The sequence below is a fragment of the Brachycentrus maculatus genome, unplaced genomic scaffold, assembly GCF_059751285.1.
Source record: "Brachycentrus maculatus isolate JH-2025_06_01 unplaced genomic scaffold, ASM5975128v1 h1tg001133l, whole genome shotgun sequence".
Lineage (NCBI taxonomy): Eukaryota > Metazoa > Arthropoda > Insecta > Trichoptera > Brachycentridae > Brachycentrus > Brachycentrus maculatus.
In genome coordinates, this window is record NW_028281830.1 from 55,616 (window position 1) to 80,728 (window position 25,113).

Genomic DNA, 25,113 nt, shown 5'->3' on the forward strand with positions numbered 1-25,113 from the left:
TAGAACTGTTGATAAAAAAGAACTCGCCGAAATAATAATTTTTATTTTTTGTCTACAAATTTAAGCTGTGGATCCTCAATCCCGCCTTTAAAATGGACAGCGATGGAGATTTATGTCCATTCGAGACTTTAAATTGTAAAATATTAAGCCCACGAGAGTCAGAAGTGAAACGCTATCATCTGATTAAGTGTGACCCACGAGAGATTTCGGTGCTGCTTTTTCCTTGACTCTTAATCGAAGGGATCTTTCAATAAATTAGTCACGCATTCTTCGATAATTCAATTCGTAATGCACCACACCGCGAACAACTCCTCTGCCCCGTTTTTATCTGGGCCGAGAGCCTTACTCGGTTATGTTGGCCACTGATTGGCCATCCATTATGCGTTCACAATCAAATTGTATAACGGTAGCCCATTCCGGGAATATTCTGGACAGCTCGATAGGCACTTACCTCGGCACGTGATCAAATTAAGATGCATTATTATTCACTGCCGATTGCCTTTTACTTGTTGAAATGTTCAATACTTGTTTGATTGACCGCGCCCTTGCACTTAGAAGTTCGCGGTTTCTGGCTGCACGTTTTTAGTACAGTTAACTATGTATTAACTGTCGTATAATAATGGTCACCGAACAATGCATTACGCTCGTAATATCGTTATGGATAACTAAATCGTGCCGAAGACGTGGTGTTGCTATAAAATACTCGCGTAAAACGGCATCATTCCGCTACTCTCAATTAATCGGCTGTCCAAATTTAAAACACAGTAAGGGACATTTTTTTGTAGGCTCTACTTAGTCCAAAAAAAACCTACTACAAAAAAAATGTCCCTTACTGTGTTTTAAATTTGGACAGCCGCTACCGTTCTGGAGGACCCGGGTTCGATTCCCAGGGGGGGTAAGAATAAATATGAGTGATTTTTTCACTGTAATATTTATTCAATATTACCCTGGACTGGTACTTGAAGCGGAGGGCTGATCACCTTTCCTTCACGATCAAGATAACACTGCGTTTATATGACGCAGTGCCCTATGCACCATTGGGGCGCGGATAAGGGTCTTATTATTATTATTATTATATATATATATATACTCTCGGTTTTTATTTTGATTTCTTTATTTTGTTATATTATTTTTACGGTCATTCTCATAAAAGTAACCAAGTTTATAAAAATCGAATGCGGTTCTGAGTATTCTTTTAAAAAAATATTTAGATATGATTAGATATATTCTTTAACTTTAAAACTTTTAACTTAAAAAAAAGTCAACAGTCACAGTTTTTACGCAAAAATTGTTATTTAAATATTTTGTATTTTATTTGCTCAATTATAAAACTTTACGTAAATAGTATATTTGCATGCATTTTATAAAAAAAATCGATCAAACACATTTTGAAATTTGGTGAAAATAACAAGGAGCTTGGTGGATTCCATATTATCATATTACTTTATTTTCGTGGATCTTGCATCAGATTTCTGGCTGTTGCAGGTTGGTGTCGGGTCAGGGGTTTAAGTTTGGGCTAATATGAAGTGCATATTTACTGTTTATTTTCATCACGAACGTGGTTGTGTAAATTCTCCGTTATTAGGAAGCCGTATTGCAGACGAAGCATGGCCAATCGTGGTATCAATTAAAAGAACTTCTAGAGCGTAGTACCTCAGCAGATGCCAAGTGCTCGCTATATTATATGTACGGCTCGACTTCCATTTTGCTTTTATTGGTGGCTTTCTTTAAGCTAACCAATGTCTTCGGGCAAAGTGGATAAATATACACTTGCTGCATGCGTGTTATACTTAGTACGTGATATGGGAGCGATGGACCATCACGACTAACATTTTTGTATATATTATTATCGCTAGTTGTTGCAAAATATCTCTTACGTCTTATTATACACATTATTTAAATGCCTCACAGCCTAATTTACTCGTAGTATTATGTATTCATCATAAAAGTGTGACTATTTGAATTGTTATGTAAGGAAACTTTACCTATTTTTTCCACATCATCGTGACAAGTTTATGGTATTGTAATCTGAAGTAAATTCTACCGCAAAATCACCACAAAGATAATCTTTATAGATTATACAGAGTGCATTACGCAAATATTCCGGGGAAACTCATTTTTGCGCTATCTTGTACCTATGTGCCTGATTAGCACGCTAGGCTATGTTGAAGGTCCCGGGTTCGATTCCCAAGAGGGTCAAAATGAATATTAGTGATTTTACAATCTAATATTTTTTTAATATGACCCTGGACTGGCACCTGAAGCGGAAGGCTGATCACCTTTCCTTCGTGTATTTTACGATCAAGATAACACTGCTTCTATACAATGCAGTGCCCTATGCACCATTGGGTGCGGATAAGAGTTAGACGTAGAAGAACACCTTTTTAAGTATAATTTATTTTCAAAAGTAATTTTACCCTATTTATGCACCATTGGGTATATGATAAGGGATTGAAGAAGAATGTGTCTGATTTTTTATTATTTTCTAAATATAAAATATTTGTTTCAGGGTTCCGAACGCACCTCGCGGCTGCATCGGTGAGATTTTCGGCGACGGCAGCCAGAACGGCGGATCTACTCCTTCTTCCTCCGGTCCTGACACCCCCAGCCGCCCGCGCGACACCCACGCGCGTCTCTTCGGGGGCCCCCAGGCTCGCGGCGCCCCCGCCGGCGCCGCCAACGGCAACGGCAACGCCAACGGGAACGGCCACCACGAGAGCTCCCCCAGCAACGGCCACCATGGACACGCCAATCAGACCAACGGCCACGCCGCCAACCCCGCCAAAGGTAACACTACAAAGCCTGTTCTTCATTGCTTCTACCGGTGTTCCGCAAGGCACATTTCTCGAACTACTTTAAACATCATTTTTAATGCAATTAAAACTAACCAGCTCGCCTTTTTATCTAAAATCTTAGTAATACTTTATTTAAATCCTTGAGAAATATGCTTCAGCAACTGTCACTATCCAGAAATTGTATGCTACTTTCTGGAGTCGTCCAAGGGTTGTATGATACATACATGTTATAGTTACATAAAAACGTTTTTACAACATCTCTTCAACTTGTCAAGATAAGGTATTAAATATCGAACATTGAGTTGTGGGAAGAAACCCATCATGCCCATCTATGATGTTTAAATTTCTTCCTATTTAAAAAAAATATGTTGATGATTTTGCTACACAATTCATTTGAATACGAAGTATAAAATGGCTAGTATTTAAGAGTAATAGAAATAAATATTTCATAAATGGAAAAAATAATATAAATAATCATTTGGCTTCTTAGGTTCATCTTAAACTATTCAGATTACTAAAGTATTTTTTGAAATCCTCGCTTATTATTTCGTAAGACTCGACCTTTTAAATAACTACCCAAAAATATAAATTAGGTTTCATTCTAAGTATGAATTGTTTGGCAAGAGAAGCATCGTCCCCTAGCTTTGTGAGGCAAGACCCATGTATAGCTAAGTACGCAGCCAGGATCTTACTTTTGTATCAGAACGTTTCATTGGCAAATTGCAGCAAAATGGGTACGGAGGAATCCAGTTACCGGTGATGGGATCGGAGAACCAGAGAGAAATATCTGGAGTACGCGCTTTCGCAGAGGTGCCCTTCATCCTCTTCCTTCCTAATCATCCCTGCTTCATCATATTGCGTTAGTTGCATCACAACATAACCTCAACATTGCTCCAAACATGTCTTGGACCACAGTATCTTGAAACTAGCTAGCATTTTCAAACCTTCTAATTCTAATCAATGATGAACATCATTATGTTATTTTGAAGGAATTAAAATCATTTGTATTCGAGTACTTTTTTTTAAGCTTTCTCTAATGGAAATGCGCTCTTGTCAATCAAATATCAACATTTTTTGTGAGGTTATGTTGTACTGATTATATTTAGGTTGTATGGGTCTTGGTGGCTGAGAATCATCATTTTAAAGTACTTTCTGTTGGCCGTCATCATCATTTGTTATCTCCATAATTCATAAGGATGCTTTAGTTAAAAATCATTGTTATTTTTGCGTATCACTAAATTAGCAATAATTTTACAAATAGTAGGTGATAGTAGGTGATATTAGTATCATCGTATCCCTTTAGAAGTCGTTGTCCAGTGTTATGTGGATGTCATCATCATTTGTTGTTCCCTTTCAATGTTTCCTCGAAGGATAGTGGAAGATGTAGAATTGTCATTTCATTCATCTCTTTATTGTTATAAAATCGTTTTACAAATCTTGAATATGTACATAACTTTTTTGGTATAATTATGGGATCTTTTGAACATTATTGTTTTTTTTTGGGGAATAAGTTTTTACCTCTAGTATTTTTTTCTTTTTTATTTCTATTTTTGTTAAATGTCTTTTTTTAAATGATAAATATTTGTGTTTTTTATTATTTTATTTGAATTTTCATAATATTAATTGGGTAGGAATGTAGTAAGTATGGTTATGAGTAATTTTCTTATATTTGCATATTCCTCGGTTTAGTTAGTACTTTCTGTCTTCTCTAAATATAATATATACTTATTTTTTGACATTTCATCAAAGATGAAGAAGAATATGGAAGTCTGGGCATTTACGGGGCTTACGACCGTCATAGGCTGGTTTAAGTGATCACTTTACACACGTGTAACATTCACCAATTCTACCCATTATTGACAACCACACTACTCAAATTCTTGGAAGTTCTATATATATGAACCAATTTAGAAACTTTGTTCTTGAATCACTAGAACTTCACTAGAGACATCTATTGGTGAGATAACAAAGTTTCTAAATTGGTTCATATATATAGAACTTCCAAGATTTTGAGTAGTGTGGTTGTCAATAATGGGTAGAATTGGTGAATGTTACACGTGTGTAAAGTGATCACTTAAACCAGCCTATGACGGTCGTAAGCCCCGTAAATGCCCAGACTTCCATATTCTTCTTCATCTTTGATGAAATGTCAAAAAATAATATGAAAATAACTCCTGTAATTGGAGATAATCCAGATTTTGTGAACAAGTATTTGGACACACTCAAAATGTTGTAATATATACTTGTTAAAAATATTATTGTCTTTTGTCTTAAATTTAATGAATTGTTATATATTACTGCACAAAGTACATTTTTTTATGTATTTTTTAAAAATAGATAAATAATAAATATTTATAGTAAATCCTCATCTGAGTGCTTGTTTACTTACTCATAAATCTAATTAATATTATTAACTTCAAATAGAGAAAAATGCTGAAGAAGAAAACTATTTTCATTTTTTTTCTGAATGGTATGCAGACCATACAAGCAATCGGGTGATGGTATATATTTTCAACAAATCCTTCAAACTTAATATATTTTAGAAAATATGTACATATGTTTTTGTGTCCTGTTTTTCTTAAATGTCGCTTGGTCATTTGTACTGAATATTTTTTCTGAATCTTAAATTGTATGCTGTATTTTAAAAATATTTTATTTATTACTAACACACTGTACCAATGTTACCGAAAACTTTAACGTACTATAAATTTGCACATATGTATAATAATTAAATGATAAATTACATATTAATGAACACATGGACTTCAGTCTAAAACTCTAGGTTCTTTTGGAGACTATATAAAGAAAAATGAATCTATGCATTTCCCAAATTTTGAAATCTAGTGATGGGGATTTGAAAAAATAAAATTAACATTTTTTAAAGATAAAATAAATAATAAAATAATTTTAATTTTAAAAACTCTCAAAGAAAATTTTCTTACTTTTCTTTTTCAGAATTTCATTTATTTATTAAAAATATATACGTACATGTACATTCATTCATAAATATACATACAATTTTTTTTTTGCAGAAATCCACCAATCTTGTCGGTGGATTTCTTTAAAAAGATATTAGATTACGGAATCGTTGTGGTGGTAAATATTAATTTGGAAATTCGTAAAAAGATATGACACTTTTCTTGGTTTTTAAATTAAATTACAGTGAATATAATAGAGGGAAACTGAATTAGTAAAAACTAATGTTGATTTAAAATAAATGTTTTTGATTAGGTTTTCAAAACTAATTTAATTTGTAATATTTCAGAGGGTAATCCAATCACAGGAGATGGATACAAGTCCATGAACGGAGAGATCAACACTTATGTGGCACCCCTCAATGGAAACGCTGCTCCCATCAACCACAACCGCGTTCCTCCCGGCGGCTACTCTTCCGGACTGTGGTAGACTCTTCCCGGCCCTCTGCATATCGCTATTAGCAACCCCGGAAACAAAGGACACAAGCCAAACTAAATTATATCGCTTCCAGATAATTCCTACATCGGTGTAGACCCCGGCGATTTGTTGAATCGACTAATCTTCACTAGAATGCAAGTACTATTGACATATCAACGCAAGGCCAATTTCATTACTGGCGTTTGAGTTTTTGGCAGTAAATTGTTTCAGTCCAAGTTTGTCTGTTGGCGTTTTGTAAAATTTTGTACTCGATCGGATGTCCGCGTCACCTTTCATTAGAGAAGTTGTCGATGCATTTAACAGCTAAAATATTGATGGATATACTTATATACTTAGTTTTATAGTGATATATACCACGTTATTTGAAATTAATATATACAGAAAGTGCATTGTTCGACCGCAATCTTGATGATTCTTTTTTCATTTTTGTGTGTAAGCTGCCTTTAATTTTTTATGTATTTATATTCATTTAATGCTTTATTTTTTGTGCTTTTTTTTATTTAAATTATTTCAGTCTACATAATAAGCGATATTATTCTCTAACATCCATACTCCCGTATGCATTTTTTATTGTTCTATTTTATCTTTTATTTTTATCAAAAACTATAGATTTAGTGTATTAGAATTTAGGTTTTGAAGGCTAACAATTTTTCTTATAAATTTTAGCGATACTAATTACTAAATATTATATAACATCTTTTCTTTATATTCAAGATACTTTCCTTACAATAATTATTTTATAGTGGTGTTAAATTTAAGTTACTCTGAGAATAAAAGTGTTTCTTCAAACATGCGCATTTTGGATTTGTGTAGATAATGACGAATCGATACGATTCAGAACTGTGTGAGACTAAGGGCCCAGTATCAGGTGCTATAGAGTTGGTTTACGAAGCGGTTGTAGTAACAACTTATTAACGGCTGTCACCGTTCTCAGAGGTCGTGTAAGTAAAGATCAGATTTCCTGACACCAATCAGCTATGTCCAAAATTGTTAGAATAGTGTGCCTTCCTAGAATCCCAAGAGAGAGTATAGACGTGTTAACCTAAAATGTATCAAATTTTATATTTCATTTTAGCCTCATTTCTGTCTTTGGAAATTTTGAAGCATTTTTATACTTTTTGTACTCACCTTGCGTATTTCGTTTATTTTGATTGTAACGTAGCACCGTTGGAATAATTAGTATCAGATTTCTTGATGCTCTCCCTAGGTTATTATCACATTTAGGAATGAAAACATTCTACATATTATTTTTAATTATTGATAATATAAAAATCAAAACTTAACTTATTCAACACATCAATCATTTTTTTCCTTATTTGAAGATATTGTATAATTACTTACAATCATAAGCTACTAATTATGTATATTCATATAAGGTTTTTAGATAATATTCATTAAATTAGTAAATAAAGATTTTTCCTAAACTATTTTCTTATTTCAACCCTTTACCCAAGTGATAGATCATCAAATTAAAAACGAATACTTCGCTAACCTTGAATTCCTTCAGGACATTCACTCGGAGGGTTTGTCCTTCCGTTAAATGTCCTATCACTAAACTCTCCAAAAATCAGTAATGCAATCATAAAGCATGTGGCCAATTAAAACAAAAACATATATTATTTCGAGAAATAAAAATACTTTGTGTTCTGATCCACTCACATTTTTATTAACCAACTAGTTTCGGCAACGACATGTTGCCCTCTTCAGGGTTTCATTTATTACTAAATATATATATATATATATAAAAAGAAACAGTGTACAAGTTGTTGGGTTTCAAAAGGGTAGGGGTGGGGGTAATGGTGTTTTAAGGAGGGGTAAGAGCAAGGAAGGGGATAACTCTGTTTAGGTTGGGTTTGATTTTATGGGAAAAATATTAAAAATGGGACTTTGACTAACGTTTATTTGGTTGTTAATTATATTTAATTTTTGTTTAACCGATTTTTTTATTTCTAACACCTCTAAATTATTCATTTGGCTAGTTCTGTTATTACAATGTAAAATTTCTATCCCATCTTCAAAATTGAACAAATGATTATTAGATAAGATGTGGTCCGCGAATTACGAAAAATTGTTATTATTAAGACATCTCATATGTTCCTTTATTCTAATGTTAAATGAATGCGATGTTTTTCCAATATAAAATGCATTGCAATCATGGCAAGTTAATTTGTACTTTATTCCATTACCCCCATGGTTTACCATGGCAAGTTAATTTGTTCAAAACATAAAACAAAAACATTTTAGTAAGTATTAATTATAATTTTAAAAAATACCAGTTGTGTGGCATGAATCACTCAATTTCGGGTGCTTCGCCAAAAAAAGAAACATGAAATGATGAACTTAAAACAAATAGTTACCAAGTTCAGGTTCATGAATCGAAAATTTGAAACTAATCACGCCAATCAATCCATAAATTTGGCCGCGTATTACAAAAGTTATAAATATATTTGACAATTCGACGTATGTCAAATATATTTATAACTTTGTGAGGAGAATGGAACCATCCAGACTCCCCCACATCGCACTGTACGGCCAACCCCATGGTAAACGACTCCCGGGCAGACCACCAAAGAGATGGGTCGATGGTTGGGAATCAAAATCGCAGGAGGCTAATCCCTCTTAAAAACAGGCCACAAGGCCTACACCAAGTTGAAGAAGAAGAAGAAGACAATTTGACATCAAAAACTTGATGCCAAAAGCTGGAAAGAAATATTAACTGAGAGAAAGTAACAAATATAATTCCAATCAGGAAAATGTAACAGTAAGGCAGCTTGTACACTACACGGAATTTTACCGTCCGGCAGTCCGGTTTTGAAAAATAAAAGCGACTACGACAGTTAAGCGTGATTGAATTTATGCGTAACGTGTTCACGCACCGATTCGAAGAAAGATGGACAAAAGCACAAGCCAATCCAAGCCAATCATCGTTTTATCACGCTAACTGAAGTGCCGGACGGTAAAATTCCGTGTAGTGCACAAACGCCCTTAGGGTGCTTACACGCAATTTTTCTGTACGGCGGATGATTGGCTTGTGCTTTTGGCCGTCTTTATTCGGATCGGTGTGCTTGATCGGTGCGCGTAAATTAATAATAAAACCCTTATCCGCACCCCAATGATGCATAAGGCACTGCGTCATATAAACGCAGTGTTATCTTGATCGTTTACACATGAAGGAAAGGTGATTAGCCCTCCGCTTCAGGTACCAGTCCAGGGTAATAATATTGAATAAATATTACAGTGAAAAAATCACTTATATTTATTTTACCCCCCTTGGGAATCGAACCCGGGACCTTCAGAACGGTAGCCGAGCTTGCTGACCATTACACTACGGAGACGGACATGCGGAGGCGCGTAAATTAGATCACGCTAAACTGTAGTAGTTGCTTTTATTTAAAAAAAAAACGGACTGCCGGATGGTAAAATTCCGTGTAGTGCACAAGCGCTCTTACCCATTAGGCACATCTTTACTTTGCTGTTTACAAAATTGGTCGCAGTTTACAGTTGCACTTATATTTCTTATCAAATTGCAGTTTTATCAAAAATGTTTTACTTCCATTTTACATCCAATGGTGCATAGGGCACTACATTGGATTAACACAGTGGGTAATTTGTTCACCAATTATATGAAGGTAAGGGGTGATCAGCCCTGTTCTTCAGATTTCTGGATATAGGAGTGGCATATATTTGATAGAATACAGTGAATAAAGTGAAAGAGCTGGGGGTGAAGTATATTATTACTGAACGAGGAAGGAAATGGAGGAGGAATGGAAGTAGAAAAAGTTAATGGAATTAAAATTTAATATCAACAATTAGGGCTATTGGGGTTGTGTATATGATTATTTTGATATAACATGTTTTAGAAAACAACCCCAATTCCTATTTTACTTATATTGTTTGGCTTTAAAATGCATTGTAAAATAATACATTAAAAAAAATACCATTGAGTTGTTGATGACCCATCAAGTGTTTATTTAAACAAGTAATTTTTTAAAAGCCTGGATAAAAATTATCAGGTTTCTGTGCTGGACTTATGATGTAGGTGTTATCTATGTAGATAAGCCAAGTAAATTTAAGTTTACTTCTTTTCAGTAAACTGACAACAATCCTTTTTCTAAAATATTGATTTCCTTATAATACAAATGGACAACTAAATGTCAAAGCCGTCAGAATAAAAGTCCAGAAGCAATGTATAATTTATTTACACATTACTTATATACATATATAGATATAGTACTCAGGATTCAGCCCCTGGTACATTAGAGGCAACTTTCAATTCAATTTCAATTTATTTATTTTCAATTAACATATACATTACAAACAATTTTTTTTTAAGCGTATACATTAAATAAATACAAAAAAAGAAAATATGCCAGAACTATTGCTAAAGGTGTAGAAGAATCCCGCTTCGGAAAACTCCTTCAGACACATGGAACAGATCAATATCCAATGAGATATTGTTCAACATAGCGGTAGCTGAAGAGGAAGCTACAGGCATAACTATCGGCAGGTTGGTCCTGTGTAGGAATGTGAAACAATCTATGCCGACGCTGTCTTAGGTAACTATCGGGAACATACATACCAATGTTCCGGATAATTTCAGGATTATCAATCAGTAGTACTTCTGGTAGTTATGAGCAAGTCGGTTACATACATGGTTTTTATCCACGATCTTGGTTTAATAATATTTATTTATAACACATAAGAGATAAAAGATTGAGTCTTACGCTGGGCATATTGCCAGGAAGAAAGGGAAGTATTTCTAGAAGGGAAAAGAAGGGACAGTTGAAGAAAAGTGAGCAAGAGGAAAGCAACTTAATGGGATCTTCTTTATGCCACATCGCCCAGAGTCAGGAAGAATAGACACGAATCATGCAACATGTTTAGACATCCTAAAAGGCACTAAGGTGAGAAAAAAAAAAAAAAAAAAAGAATTTGTAAAATATGTAAACGATGTTCCTTGGATCTTTATATAAAAAATATGTTTTTAAATAATAATAAAATAAAATTAATAATAAATATTGCTTTTATTAAATCAAGTTGTGAGGGCCAGCAAAATTATTTTACACAAAAGCACATTAACTCAAAACAATAATTAGAATTTTCCAACAATTAATTTTTTCATATTCTGGTTTTTCCAATGATTGTTTTCATTCTCAGAGTTTGAATGTTTTATATTTTAAAATTCTAAAATATAATTATCAAAACACTGAATGTTTTCATTCCTACGTTTCATTTATCAAAATATTTCTCAAATTTTGGTACCGCTATTTAAAATCATCAAGCTTTTAGTAAACCAATTACAAATTTTAATTGAAGTTTGTACAATATGGCCATTGAGGCCCTCTATGAAGACCTTGTTAAAATTAGTAAATTATTATGTCCCTTTTTAATCCAACATTCAAGACTATTCCTTTACTCAAAAGTTATAAAGAATTTCTCATAGATGGTGCAAGTATAAACAATTTGTAAATATGCAATACAACTGCCAATTTGTAAATATGGGTTGCAGAAACATTTTGTAAAATGTTGCCAGCATTAACATTTAAAGTACCTGGAAAAGGACCTGTTGTGCTACCAAAACCGCCGAAAAGGGAATAAAACACCAAGTAAAGAAAGCTGCAGCTACATCAAAACACTTTACAATGTATTGATAGAATTTAATATTTATTTGTATTTTACCAATAATTTTTATACCTCATTGTTTTTAAAATTAATATCCCATATCCATCAATAATACCAAATTTTCATTGCTTAAATTTTTGTGGTGATGTCACCACAAAAAATGCCCATGTGGGCGAGACATGAACTTTCGATGCAGTAGAGAAGCACTGAAGATTTATATAACAATATTTGCATATTCAGGAGGAGAATAGATAGTATTTTCTCGTAATAATGAAGCCTCTTATTTCAAATAGTTAAATATAAAGTAAGATTAAAAAACTGTTAAAATATAATCAATCAAAACTGGTGTCTTTTCTCTTCCTTTGAGGTGGTAATAGATAATGCGGGAAACTATTTGTATTACCTGATAAAGCTTTTTTTAATTTTTATTTTTCATAAAACATAAAACTACAAAACTTTCTAAAAATTGTATACATATACACACACACACACACATACACTCACACACACATATGAATCCATGTACCGTGGCATATGCAAAAAATAAATAATAAAATTATCATGATAGATAAATTCATGATAGATCTTTTATATCATTCCCTTACAATTTTTATTTTTGTGGTTATCGTTATTCATATTGGAAAGTACATTTTATGACATAAACATACGTTTGTTTATTGGGAATACCCATAGATTGTAAAACAAATGATCAAGGAAATATTGTTTTCGCTTGATATATTATTTACTTCATGTATTTATTTTTTTAAATCAATATAATTACTTGAATTGGATCAAAATATCTTTTTCTGTAGAATTACATTGACGAGTTAGGGAAAATTAGTTATTGATCATGAACTCCTTTATTCCAGATTTTATTTATTATGAATATAATGAGATAAAAACATTTTTAAATAAATCTGATAAGCCACTGTTTTTTATTTATGTAAAAATACCATCAAACTTTATACCAAATACTGTAGTTAAAAAATGTTCAGCATAGCGCTCGAAACTTTTTTGATTATTTGTGTCGATATGATCAAAGCCATTTGGTCTGTTCTCTCTAAAAGCCCTTAAAATAAAGATAATAAAATACTTAAAATGTAACTTTGTTTTAAAATCACTATAAATATTTTAATATAACTTAATTATAATGCACACCGGTTAGCTTCGCTAGACATTAAAATTAAATTACAATAAAATATTTATAGTGATTTTTAAACAAAGTTACATTTAAATTATAAAATGGAAAATCACAAAGTTAGTGCTTCAAATATAAATTATGCAATAAAATACATTTATGAAACATTAATACGTTTATTGCCCAGCTGGGAAACATTCCCTACTGAAATCTGTTTCGTGAATTACTAGTGTTATGTCTCTCCAAAGATGTGAGGCAATATCAAAACACATACGATATTCAGCAAAATCAATTCGATGATATATCTAATACAACAATCTCAGTGAATGTCTTCACAAGATGTATTTTTTTGTGGCGATTCAATTTCTATAGTGACGGGTCCATCATTCTGTATGTGTACTTGCATATAGGCTCCAAATACACCATCTGGAATCAACCATTATTATTTAGAAAGATAATAGTGTCATCTCATGTACATGTTGATTATCAGTAGCCAAAAGGGATGAATCGCTTTTTTTCAGGAGCGCATTTGAAGCGTAATAAAGCGTTATAAAGCAGTCATCAACCTATTGCACATGTATATTATTATTTAACAATAGTTAAATAATACTAGTTAACACTATGCTATCTTGCGAAACCACTTTGGTGTCCCGCAAAAACTATCAGGCAAATGGCGGTAATCCGTATTGGTGTCGTGCACAAAATTATCGAGGTGCCGGTGACATTATCCAATATCATGAGACAATATCTTTTAATATCGTGAAAATAGAGGGACAGAATTGAGAACTCATTTTAATTGATGATGATAGTAGATTAGTAAAACTTGACAATTTATGATTGTTAAATCAAACCTAGAATTGTATCGCTATTTAAGGACAGTCGGTCCATTAAGTCTTCACATTCATTTGAAAATGCCATAACTAGGCGAAACAATTGTCACAATATAAATTTTTATGTGTTTTTTAAAAATAAAATACAACTTAGTAGACTCAAAAAATCTGTGTTTGATTTAACAATTAATACATAAATTAAAATGGAGTTTTACAAATTAAACGCCAAATCAATAAATAAATAATTTATGATCTTCTGAAAACCTGGAAAAACGGCCAGCGACAAGCAAAATTATCTGAACCAGTCCTACTGGCGCCAAACAAAAGAATCCTGATTAGATGCAGGGACAGCATAGTGTTAACAAAGTTAAAGAGCGTTTTGTGTGTCTCCAGAAAAGTAGTGATTTGTCATTCATTTAAAAATAAATATACCTTTAATCTTTTCTTGATTATAAAGTCTCCCTAGTTCGGCTAGAAAATCATTGTATAAGGATTGAGATTGTTCTCCTCCCATAGCTTTATGGAAGTCTGGTTTCCTTCCCTTGAGAGAGCTATAAAGCGTAAATTGACTGATACATAGTACTTCCAGCTGTTTATCAGTTATACTGTGGCTCCATCTCTTACCAGCATCGTCATCAAATATTCTAAGGTTTAATATCTTCTTAGCTCTGAAAATTTAATAATTATTACTTAGTCAATTGATAGATTTTCGAATATAAGACCAATGGAAATTTCATTTACCCATACAATGCATTTATTTTACATTCATAAGATAATCACTTCAGTGCATGAATGCGTTTAACCACCTAACAGTTAAATTTGTGCGAGAAAATTCACCAGTGAAGAAATTTTCTCCAATAAGTCGAAACAAGACTACCCGAACACCGCTTGGGTTAGTAAAAAAATATTTATATATATATTTGTCACAGGCAAATTAAAGCCGAGAAGTTGGAATACAATTTTCACGAGCCGCACTCGGGCTCATCATTACAATGCAAACTCCTTGTCCTAGTCACACTCACACTCCTAGGCTAAACTGGGAACTGGTAAAACACCGTTTTGGAGCTACAATTAGAAAAACAAGCATTATAATCAAGTTTCAGGGTCAAGAGTTTCTTTACTTGTAAGTGTACACAGGATAGCCTTAGGATTTAGGATTTACAGGAGAGCATTTAGGATTTACAGGATTCAATAGTGTGAAGGCTGTATGGAGATCAGATTTGTACCCAATAAAGACCAAATGCCAACTATTCAACATCTTCATTGAATCTATAATGTCATTAATTGATTCGGCAGTCACTTTGTGGTAAAATCTCTCCATTTTTAATTAATGTTTTTAATTAAGAATCTATAATGTTCTGAAACATGGCACCTTTCAAGGGCTTAGGACAACCTTATACTTAGCTTTGAAAATAGGTGTCTCTGACACATTTTAGACATTCAATGGTTTGACTTTATGAGGAAGATATAAACAAAGAGCAGGATACACCAATCAATGGTCACAACAGTCACCAAGAAAAGGTGATTCAGTTGCCTCAGTCGTATACTAGCAGCCAACAGACATTGACTACGACTACATTTGTTCCACATTGAGGGCGGATACGGATTATATAAGTGAAGTGAACTTACAAATATTCATAATCTTGTTTAGTGTCTTCTCGACAGATGCCGACTAGAATACATAATCCTTGTCCTATGCTGTTTATTAATTCATCTCCAACTGAAAAGTTAAATCATCTATATTAATTGAAAAATTCATATTAAATATCGCTCTCAAGAACGTCATAAATAAAAAATCGTCAATATTCAGATGTGCATGTTTTCGGAATGCCCAGAAAATGTACTATATCCCATCAAAAGAGGCATATTTTTAACTTAATATTTACCCGCTACAGGGCAGAAAGTGTTGTTTTTGCAATTTGAAGAAAAGTTATTGTTTAATTTTTTTTGAAATAAACTAAATATTTTTCAAATGGAGAAAAAACCTTCAGGTTTTACCTAAAAAGATCTGTTGCACGGTAAAAAGTTCAATAAGTGGCTTGATATTTATTTTTAATACATTGTGTTATATTTTTAAACTTTAAAAACGTTCTCCTGAAAAATCAAGTTTTTTGATTTATGACGTTCTTGAAAGGAGTGAGCGATATGAGTGATAATTCTGATGGCATATAACATTACATTTTTTTACAGAAGATACACAAGCAAACATTTTTGCATAGAAGTACACTACAATAGTAATGTTCACACGCTGCATAAAAATGTTACATGTAGTAAACTCTCGCAAACCTCAGATGTACGAATGAGAAATTCACACATCTGAACTTGGCAAGCGTGGTTCAAATAAAACTGTTGTGTCATGGTACAATCGTGTTGTGTGGGGTTAGCTACAGGATAGCGCAAAATATCAATTGGATTGTGTCAACTTTCATGGTTCCGTGCTGGTGTTTTCCCATGTGGTCTAATGGGATGGATATGTTATGTTTTCCCCATGTGGTCTTATGAGATGGATATATTATGTTTTACCATGTGGTCTAATGGGATGGATATACTATACTTCCATCTATTTACCATTTCTTTAAAAATAATAAATAAAAAATCATAATCATTAAAACTTTAGTAACAATTTTTTTTCTAATATTGTCATTGTTGAAAAATATCAGGGTTATTGATTATAGAGAAATTTGACTCTTTTGACTATGAATTTGTGGACTGGATAGTTGTGTATATTTATAAAAAGAAAAATAAATAGCGAAGACTCTTTTTTTAGAAGAAAATAAAAGATTTTTAGAGGCTTGTCTGTAGGGAGAATAGAAAGGATAGGGAAGGTAGCTATGAAAAATTCATCACAAACACGCAGGCCAATTGAAATAAAATAAAAAATTAATTCATTTTGCACTTGGCGGGAATCAAATGAAAATGTCCAATGTTTTATTTCAAATTTCCACCAGTCTTCAAAATACCCATATGTTGGATGCTGCGGGAAACCTATCTCTATCTGGGAACATTGTAGTGATGGAAGTCATATTTTTTTTTGGTCTGGCTTAGCAGTTGATTTATTTTTATTTTTTTAACAATTGCCTAAAAATCATGGTGCGTTTTTATAGTCCATAAAATACGGTATGTATAATGTTCACAAACAATTATTGCTCAAGTGCAAGTTATACCTTAGATTTATAAAACTATACTGCTATGCAGAGCTTTTTTTCATGCAACGCGATGGAACAGCATTTCACCATCTTTTTTCAATATATGTTTTTTTAGTTAAAAGCTTGACATGAAGTGAGTTCGGAGACCTTTAAAAAAAAACCCTGTTGCTGTGTATAAACAACTAAATACAGTACAATATTGTTCCCATTCATTATTTCAATGAAGAGGAAATTAAGTAATCGGTAGTTCCCTTATATTGTAATTGTGGGTTTTTCCTTGCTCAGTCATGGTTCTCTGACGGATTACAGTGTGATGGATAATGTTAATTTAGATAAAATTTATTTACGTATTTCTGTAACTTTTATCGGAAAAATAATGTTTGAGATAACCTTAACGTCTGTGATCGACTACGCGTATTGTTTGTTGTATAACAAATACCTCATATAACACAAAATAATAACAAATAAAATACTGGAGACGCAAAAAACTGTGAAAAGTCTGGATATAATTAAATAAAAATGCATTCAAATGCCAAATTTATATGCCTTTTTATTTAGAGTACCGTAGAACGGGGCTACTTGAACTTTGATGTGTTACTTGAGCCCAGTACAAAAAAAATATTTAGATCGCGGTATCGATCGAAGTATCGTGGCAGTAAGTGTCACTTGTCATCAGGGAAACAATGAATCATGTCGATACGTTCATTCTTGTAGACCAAATACAGATTTAAACCTTTTTATTGTACTGGGCTCAAGTAACACTTCAAAGTTCAAGTAGCCCCGTTCTACGGTACCTATATCGGTATTAATATCAAATGTATTTAATTATAGTCTCAAACATCAGAGATGAGTTAAGCACTGAGTCTAAATAGGACTTAACTCTGCTTGATGCTACCCATACGTAGAAATAGTGCTCGTTGGCAAATAAAAAGAGAAGACAAGAGATTACGCAAACCTGGTAGCTTTCAGATTGGTGATGTTGGTAATATTTGAACTCCGGTAACTGGTCAAATACAAACTACACTACGAATGTCACCAACTGTCTAAAGGTGGAGACTGACCGGTTCATTTCGTCGTAACGTAACACGTTACGATGCAAGCATTCAGGCAGTCAGTACAGCGAGCCGAGCGCTCCATCCATAGTTTCGGATGCTCGCTGATGCTCGCCGCGAGCTATGTTACGGCCTTATGTTACCACGAAATGCTCCGGTCAGTCTCCGCCTTAATGGAAACTTTTGACGCTCATTATTTTGCTCCGTCTAATGGTGGTTACTATTAGTGATTTTACACGCTAATAATTATTTGATATTACCCTGGACTGGTCCCTGAAGCGCAGGAGTTATCACCTTGCCTTCATGTAAGTAATGATCAAGATAACACTGCGTCAATACGATGTAGTGCCTTATGCACCATTGGGTGCGAATAAGGGTAAGAAGAAGAAGAATAGTGGTAAACCCTTTTTTTACCATTCGGTGCCGATAACCTTAATTTAACTATGTTAGCTGGATCAGGCAAATGTAGCAGCAAAGTCAAAACGATTAAAAATTATTATTATATAAAGATTACCACAGAGACTAATCTAAACAATCATAGCGGGAGTACTTATATTATCAGCGACGTATAATGGCGAAAGAATTTAATTTACACAAATAATTAAAATATGTATTACATTCAACGGATTTAACCTCAAAAAAGTTTTGTTATTTACCTGTGACGCTAGCTTTAGTGACTCGTTGAATAATTGCCTTCATTTTACAGGCAAAATAAATACGTATTGGAAAACAAAGGCGTACACTTATTTTATGTAATAATAGGTTTTGACAATTTATCAGAACATCAAAATTTATATTTTCTCGCCGACATTTTGACGTTTAGTAAATGTTGCCATTAGTTAGGGATAAAAAAAAACATAAAAATGTGACGTTTGATATTGTGGTTTTTAAATCCGGGAAGGAAAATAAAACTATTGTATTTCCCCAAACTCTAAACTATCCTCTTATCATTTGAGCAAAAATAAACATGGTCATAGTTTTGAGTAAAGGTTTATAAAAAATAAAAAGGATGCTATTTTTTTAACCCCTAACCGCACTCAGAGTACACAGAACATAGGATCAACGTGGTATAAGTATAAAGTTGATCGTTAATTACACGAAAGTGAGGTGATCACTCTCGGGCTCTTTTTTTTTTAGATAAAGGAGTGGAATCTATTAGTTGGGATACAGATGAACGTAAGTCAAGGAGGTTAAGTTAAAGGACACAACTGCTATGGAAATGAGAGAGGAACAGTATATAGGGAAAAAGGAAAATATCGGCAATGACTAGAGATTGCATACCCGTACTCGTACTAGCTAGAGTAAGTTTGACACAGCCAATATGTACGAGTCCTTTGAAGAAATTTTTATAATAATAATAACTTTGGATTACTATATGAATGACGGAATAATATCATCGATGAACTTTTCTCTGATAACCTTTTCTAACCTTTAGAATATTGTGAGTTTTAACAATTTCAAGTAAACGTCAAGCACAGTTTTTCTATGTATGCAAAAAGTTACAGACTTTAGTGCAAATTACTGACGGAAACTATTTGAAATTTTGGAGAAGCCCGGTCGGTTGTTATACAGCGTCAGACCGAAAGACCAACATCCAAATTGATAAAAGTAATATATTAAAAAAAATACTATTATATGTTTAACATGTACGCATAAGCGTACCATAAGAACCTGTTATAAAACAGGTGATAATTGTACGAGTGTAATCCAAATTTAAAACACATTGGATTCCAACAAGAATCTTATCTCGATAGAAATATGTATATTAAAAAATATTTATAGAAATATGTATATTAATATAAAATTTTTATTTAAAAAAAAAAAAATATTTTTACAATATGAGTGTAACGAAAAAAAATATTAAATTGGTCATAGTTTTTTTTAAACTTTATTTATTTATTTATTTATTCTTTTTTTTTAAATACTGACATGCTTCCATTAATTTCTCGTTAAACAGGATGCGATTGTTTGTCATTTTATGTCAAGTTTACAATTCCCTAGGATTTTTTTGTGTGGTTTTGTTAATAATTTTCACAATACATTATTTGAGTCATTGTTTTAATGTGGTTTACCAGTTTAATTTTTATTTTAAAAAGTGGCTTATAATTTTTTATGGAATAATTAAAATTTGGTACTAAGCACAAAAGGGGTAACTAACAATTTAATATAATTTCATCCTTTTATTAATTTGGATCTCTGTTTTTTTTCAATACGTTGTTTAAAAATTAAGTGTCGATATCCATAAAGAAAATTACAGATTAAGGCAAATAAGATGAGTGAAAAGAGATTCAAATTATAGTGACTGAATCTAAGAGGAAGTCGGTCGGGGAACAGCTCCCGTGCCGGAACATACAAGATGCTACTTTTTCGTAACATTATAATTTTCATTTTCGTATATGTATGTATAAATTATTATATTTTGCTGCATATTTATTCCCTCGAAAGCGAAACTCTTTCTTGATTGGACAGCATTCCATACTAAATTACATTTTAATCCTACAAACGTCCTTTTCAGAACAACATTCTTAATTACTTATACCAGATATTTCATTCCATTAATATAATGACAATGTGTAAAATGATTTTCACATAATGACGTTGTTACAATATACATAATGGCGTCACTAATAATAATATTATTTATAAAAAGGACACAACGCTATCACAAATGTAGAGTTACAAAGCTTCGACTATTGGAGTGTTAAAAATATTTCATAAAAATGCATTTAAAAAAGGAATAACCCCCAAAGCCTATATTTTAGATGCATGGCTGCAGGTAGAAAAGTAAGGATAGGGAAGGTTAATATGAAAAATACATCAAAAGTACCCAGACTTGTTGAAAATAAATCATTCTTAAATTAATTTTGCAATTAGCGGGAATCGGACCCGCGACGCCAGTTTTACAGTAGAGCGTCTACCCAACTACGCCACGGCGCCTGTCGGCAACTTTTTGAGATTTATGACCTTTCATAACAAAACTAATAACATCGCTGAGCTTGGAATTAATAAAAATATAAAATTTTAAATAATATCTCGAATTTACAACACTTTGAGTATGTCCAAATACTTGTTCACAAATCTGGATTATCTCCAATTAGGAGTTATTTTTTATATTATTTTTGACATCTCAACGATGAGAAAAGATGAAGAAGAATATGGAAGTCTGGGCTTCTGGGCTTATGGAAGTCTGGGGTAATGGCTTCTTTCATTTCACCATATACTCGTATGTCTCTAGTGAATTGAAGAACTATATTTCGAATTTGAACAATATTAGAGCTTCCCAGAATTTGAGTAGTGTGGTTGTCAATCATGGGTAGAATTGGCGAATGTTACACGTGTGTAAAGTGATCACTCAAACCAGCCCATGACGGTCGTAAGACCCGTAAATACCGGGACATCTATATTCTTCTTCATCTATGTTGAGATGTCGAGTGTCGGGTTGTGGTCGCGTGGTTAGTGTCGCGGACTCTTCAATCAGAGTCTCTCGGTTCGAATCCACTCTACCACAATTTGATACCTATTTCTAATAATGAGCGGCTTAGGCTCACAGAAATATTATGATATTGAAGTATTTTTTTAAATAATAAAAACACAAATATTTCTCTTTTAAAAATAAAATATGTAAAAAAAATTAAATCTCGAATTCATAAACTCAGAACGTAGATACCCCTTTTTCCTTTAGCATGGCAGTACGGAGTATGTGCATCGCGTTCAGATTCGGTGTTGACAAAACAAGTTCTAGCGAGGATGACCGACGGGAATCGCCAATGCCAATGATTACCATACGAATTGAAACAGTCTAGCACCTCGCATCCGTAGCGGTGGATGCCGAATTCGCTCATTTGCGTGGGCTTGATAATTTCAAATCCAGTAGCAATATTTATCAACAGTAAAAATAACAAGTACTAGTTTTGAAGGAGTACAATTTGTTCTGATAATAACGTTACAGATTGTATGTACTGCGGTCGGGTTACAAAGGGCGCGCTATGCTTTAAAAGTTTTTACGTTGTATTGTACTTGTTATTTATAATTTAAAAACTGAATAATTAAAAGTTTTAAAAGTGATTTAAAATGAAGTCGTTTCTTCTGTGTTTTTTCGGTAAGTGCCCGATAGTTCTTGTTTTTAAATGTATATGTGTGTTTAAAAATATACAAGATATTAAGGAACATAAAATGTTAAAAACATGATGTCAGGTTTTCTCATACATATATGCATATCATTTTTAAATCATTGTTGTCCTTGGTAGATCAAAAAGGCTTAAAAAGAATACCGTCATGTGATGAGCTAAAAAAACTTGTTGAATTGAAAAATAGGAAAAAAAGTGATGATAAGTATTAATTGAAAAACGCTTTATTTAATTATTTTAAAAAGTTTTAAACTGACATTTCTTAGTGGAACTGCATTTTATATGATAAAATAACCACATAATTATTTCCACATAATTTTTATTTGACCAGCGACCGGGTGTCGTTGTAACCGACATCATAAACTGGTACGACGAAACCCGGTCGCTGGTCAAATAAAAATTATGTGGTGAAAACTATAAAATTGTTATTTTATTGTATTTATTTAACTGCAATAATTCTACAGTACGTACAGGGCATAAATAAAATGTGCGAAAAGGTTTCAAAAAATAGTAGAATATAGCATTTTGACACTGTGTCCATTTATTTCTATCTGGGCCCATTATTTACTGTGGTTCTATTAAAATTTAGCACGAAACATCCCAAAGTTTTTTTTTTCAGCGGTTCGAGTAATTCACACTTTTAATTACATGATAGACCATTTTTTTGAAATCGATTAATTTATTGAATATCGTGTTATTAACATTATTTTGAATTCGAGAAGGTATGTGTGCGAATTCACTAAATCGTATACCTTGTAACGATGAGTTCTTAAAAAAGATAAGGCCGATTCACACTAGTAATAACCGTCATATTCCCTAAAAATTCCAAAGCAGAAGCAACTTTCGAAGACAATAAAAAACTGTTGAATTTAACTACCTCTAGAATATTGTTTATGGCCTGTTAACAGTCACGAATCTACCATAAAGTTAAGTAATGACAGACAATTGTCGTAAAAGAATACGTCTTAACACTAAATACTGTTTTGATAATATTATGGTCATCTATTTATATTGTTTTTTGACATCTCATCAAAAAAGAAGAAGAATATGGAAGTCTGGGCATTTACGGGGCTGACGACCGTCATAGGCTGGTTTAAGTGATCACTTTACACACGTGTAACATTCACCAATTCTACCCATTGTTGACAACCACACTACTCAAATTCTTGGAAGTTCTATATATATGAACCAATTTCGAAACATTGTTTTTGAATCACTAGAACTTCACTAGAGACTAGTCTATTAGTGAGATGAAAAGAACCTTTTTATTGAGCAGAAACTCTTTTATTAGTATGCGAGGTCCGAATCCTTGATTATAATCACACACATGAGAAACGCCAGAAAATATAATTTTTATTTGTATTATTTAAGCTTATAATTTGAACAGATAATTTATTTACAACATTTTGAGTGTGTCCAAATACTTGTTCACAAATCTGGATTATCTCCAACTATGGGAGTTATTTTTCATTTAATTTTTTTTTCCACAAATAATATGAAAAATAACTCCTATAATTGGAGACAATCCAGATCTGTGAACAAGTATTTGGGCACACTCAAAATGTTGTTATCTATTTTTATTTTCCTTTGCTAGTTTTTCGTTGTATAAAATTCAACCAATAAATGAATGATATATACTTATGTTTGTATCTATACATACATATATATATATATATATATATATATATATATATATATATATATATATATATATATATATATATATATATATATATATATATATATATATATATATATATATATATATATATATATATATATATATATATATATATATATATATATATATGTACACACACATATATATGTTCTAAAAAAATAAGCAGTGTGGTTGTTAATCATATGTAGATTGGTAAATTTTACACGTGTATATGTAAAGTGATTAAACCCGCTTATGGCAGGTGGTAAGCCCTGTCCCAGACTTCCATATTCTCCTTCATCTTCGTTGAGATGTCAAAATGTAATTTTTATATTTTCCAAATATCTTTTTACATAAAATAGACTTTATTTTCTCTTATTGGCAGTTAGTATTTATATATCTGGCATATTTTAGTTTCCTTACTCTTTGATTATTACTTATTGGCATATGAGGAAGTTTCATCTTCGATTCAGCCCGCGTTCGATGAAAAAACCCTCGGTTAATTGGCGAACCGGATAATCCAGTTACAAACCTGAACTTTTGCAGCATCTTACACGTACTTTATGAACTTGGGATCAGCATCGTTCAATTTTAGCGGAATATATTATTTTAATTATTAATTTGAAAATCTGTGTTGAAAAGTTGAATGGTGAGAATATTATCCTCTCAGGATCATTAAAAACTATGCTTCTCTGCATTCGATGTATGTTCCTACTGGAATCAACATCACACACAAACACACACATTTTCTCTCATAAATACGTGTTTATTTGCTAGATCTACACTAAATATTATGTACTAATATTTATGTTTCTCTGGTCAACTATAATTGGCTAGTTTAATATACATCTTTTAATGTTCTGTTTTACATATCGCTCACTCCTTTCAAGAACGTCATAAATAAAAAATTATCAATTTTCACTTGTGCATGTTTTCGGAATGCCCAAAAAATGTACTATATACCAGCAAAAGAGGCATATTTTTAACTTAATATTTACCCGCTACAAGGCAGAAAATGTTGTTTTTGCATTTTGAAGAAAAGGTATTGTTCAATTATTTTTTTAAATATGCTAAATATTTTCCAAATGGAGAAAAAACCTTCAGGTTTTACCTTAAAAGACCCGTTGTACAGTAAAAAGTTCAATAAGTGGCTTGATATTTATTTTTAATACATTGTGTTATATTTTTAACTCTAAAAACGTTCTCCTGAAAAATCAAGTTTTTTGATTTACGACGCTCTTGAAAGGAGTGAGCGATATGTAGCTTTTGTTAAACCAAATAAAATAAATAAAAATAAAAAAGCTAAATAAATATTTAATTTGTTAATGT

General features: G+C 32.3%; 3 protein-coding genes across 10 annotated transcripts in view; 2 read left to right on the top strand and 1 right to left on the bottom strand.

Annotated features, from left to right (window-relative positions):
* The window catches only part of LOC148299453 (microtubule-associated protein Jupiter-like), a 36,020-nt gene extending 29,783 nt beyond the window's left edge, over window positions 1-6,237 (top strand). The window contains exons 2-4 of one of the 2 annotated variants that reach the window (XM_088276075.1): window positions 2,510-2,787; window positions 3,522-3,605; window positions 6,061-6,237. In XM_088276075.1, coding sequence (XP_088132201.1) covers window positions 2,510-2,787; window positions 3,522-3,605; window positions 6,061-6,200 — 502 coding nt within the window. In that variant the 3' untranslated portion in view covers window positions 6,201-6,237. The remainder of the gene's footprint in view (window positions 1-2,509; window positions 2,788-3,521; window positions 3,606-6,060) is intronic. The other variant, XM_088276076.1, reaches the window with a different exon arrangement.
* Window positions 6,238-10,825: 4,588 nt separating this feature from the next.
* Window positions 10,826-18,815, bottom strand: LOC148299454 (D-aminoacyl-tRNA deacylase 1-like). 3 transcript variants are annotated; one of them, XM_088276068.1, is made up of 4 exons: window positions 18,654-18,815; window positions 15,429-15,519; window positions 14,232-14,467; window positions 10,826-13,395 (listed from the first exon to the last, which is right to left on the bottom strand). In XM_088276068.1, the coding sequence occupies exons 1-4, from the start codon at window positions 18,694-18,696 to the stop codon at window positions 13,289-13,291; spliced, it is 477 nt and encodes a 158-aa protein (XP_088132194.1). In that variant the 5' UTR covers window positions 18,697-18,815; the 3' UTR covers window positions 10,826-13,288. The 3 variants fall into 3 exon arrangements, with proteins under 3 accessions (XP_088132194.1, XP_088132195.1, XP_088132196.1); XM_088276069.1 differs by lacking the exons at window positions 10,826-13,395; window positions 14,232-14,467 and adding an exon at window positions 14,667-14,864; XM_088276070.1 differs by lacking the exons at window positions 10,826-13,395; window positions 14,232-14,467 and having other exon boundaries at window positions 15,425-15,519.
* A 2,978-nt stretch (window positions 18,816-21,793) lies between these two features.
* The window catches only part of LOC148299455 (uncharacterized), a 72,082-nt gene continuing 68,762 nt past the window's right edge, over window positions 21,794-25,113 (top strand). For all 5 annotated transcript variants that reach the window (XR_015839078.1, XR_015839077.1, XM_088276074.1 and 2 more), the window contains exon 1: window positions 21,794-22,096. Coding sequence is in view for 3 of the 5 variants with exons in the window: in XM_088276074.1 (XP_088132200.1) it covers window positions 22,069-22,096 (28 nt within the window). In the remaining 2 variants the exon portion in view is untranslated. The remainder of the gene's footprint in view (window positions 22,097-25,113) is intronic.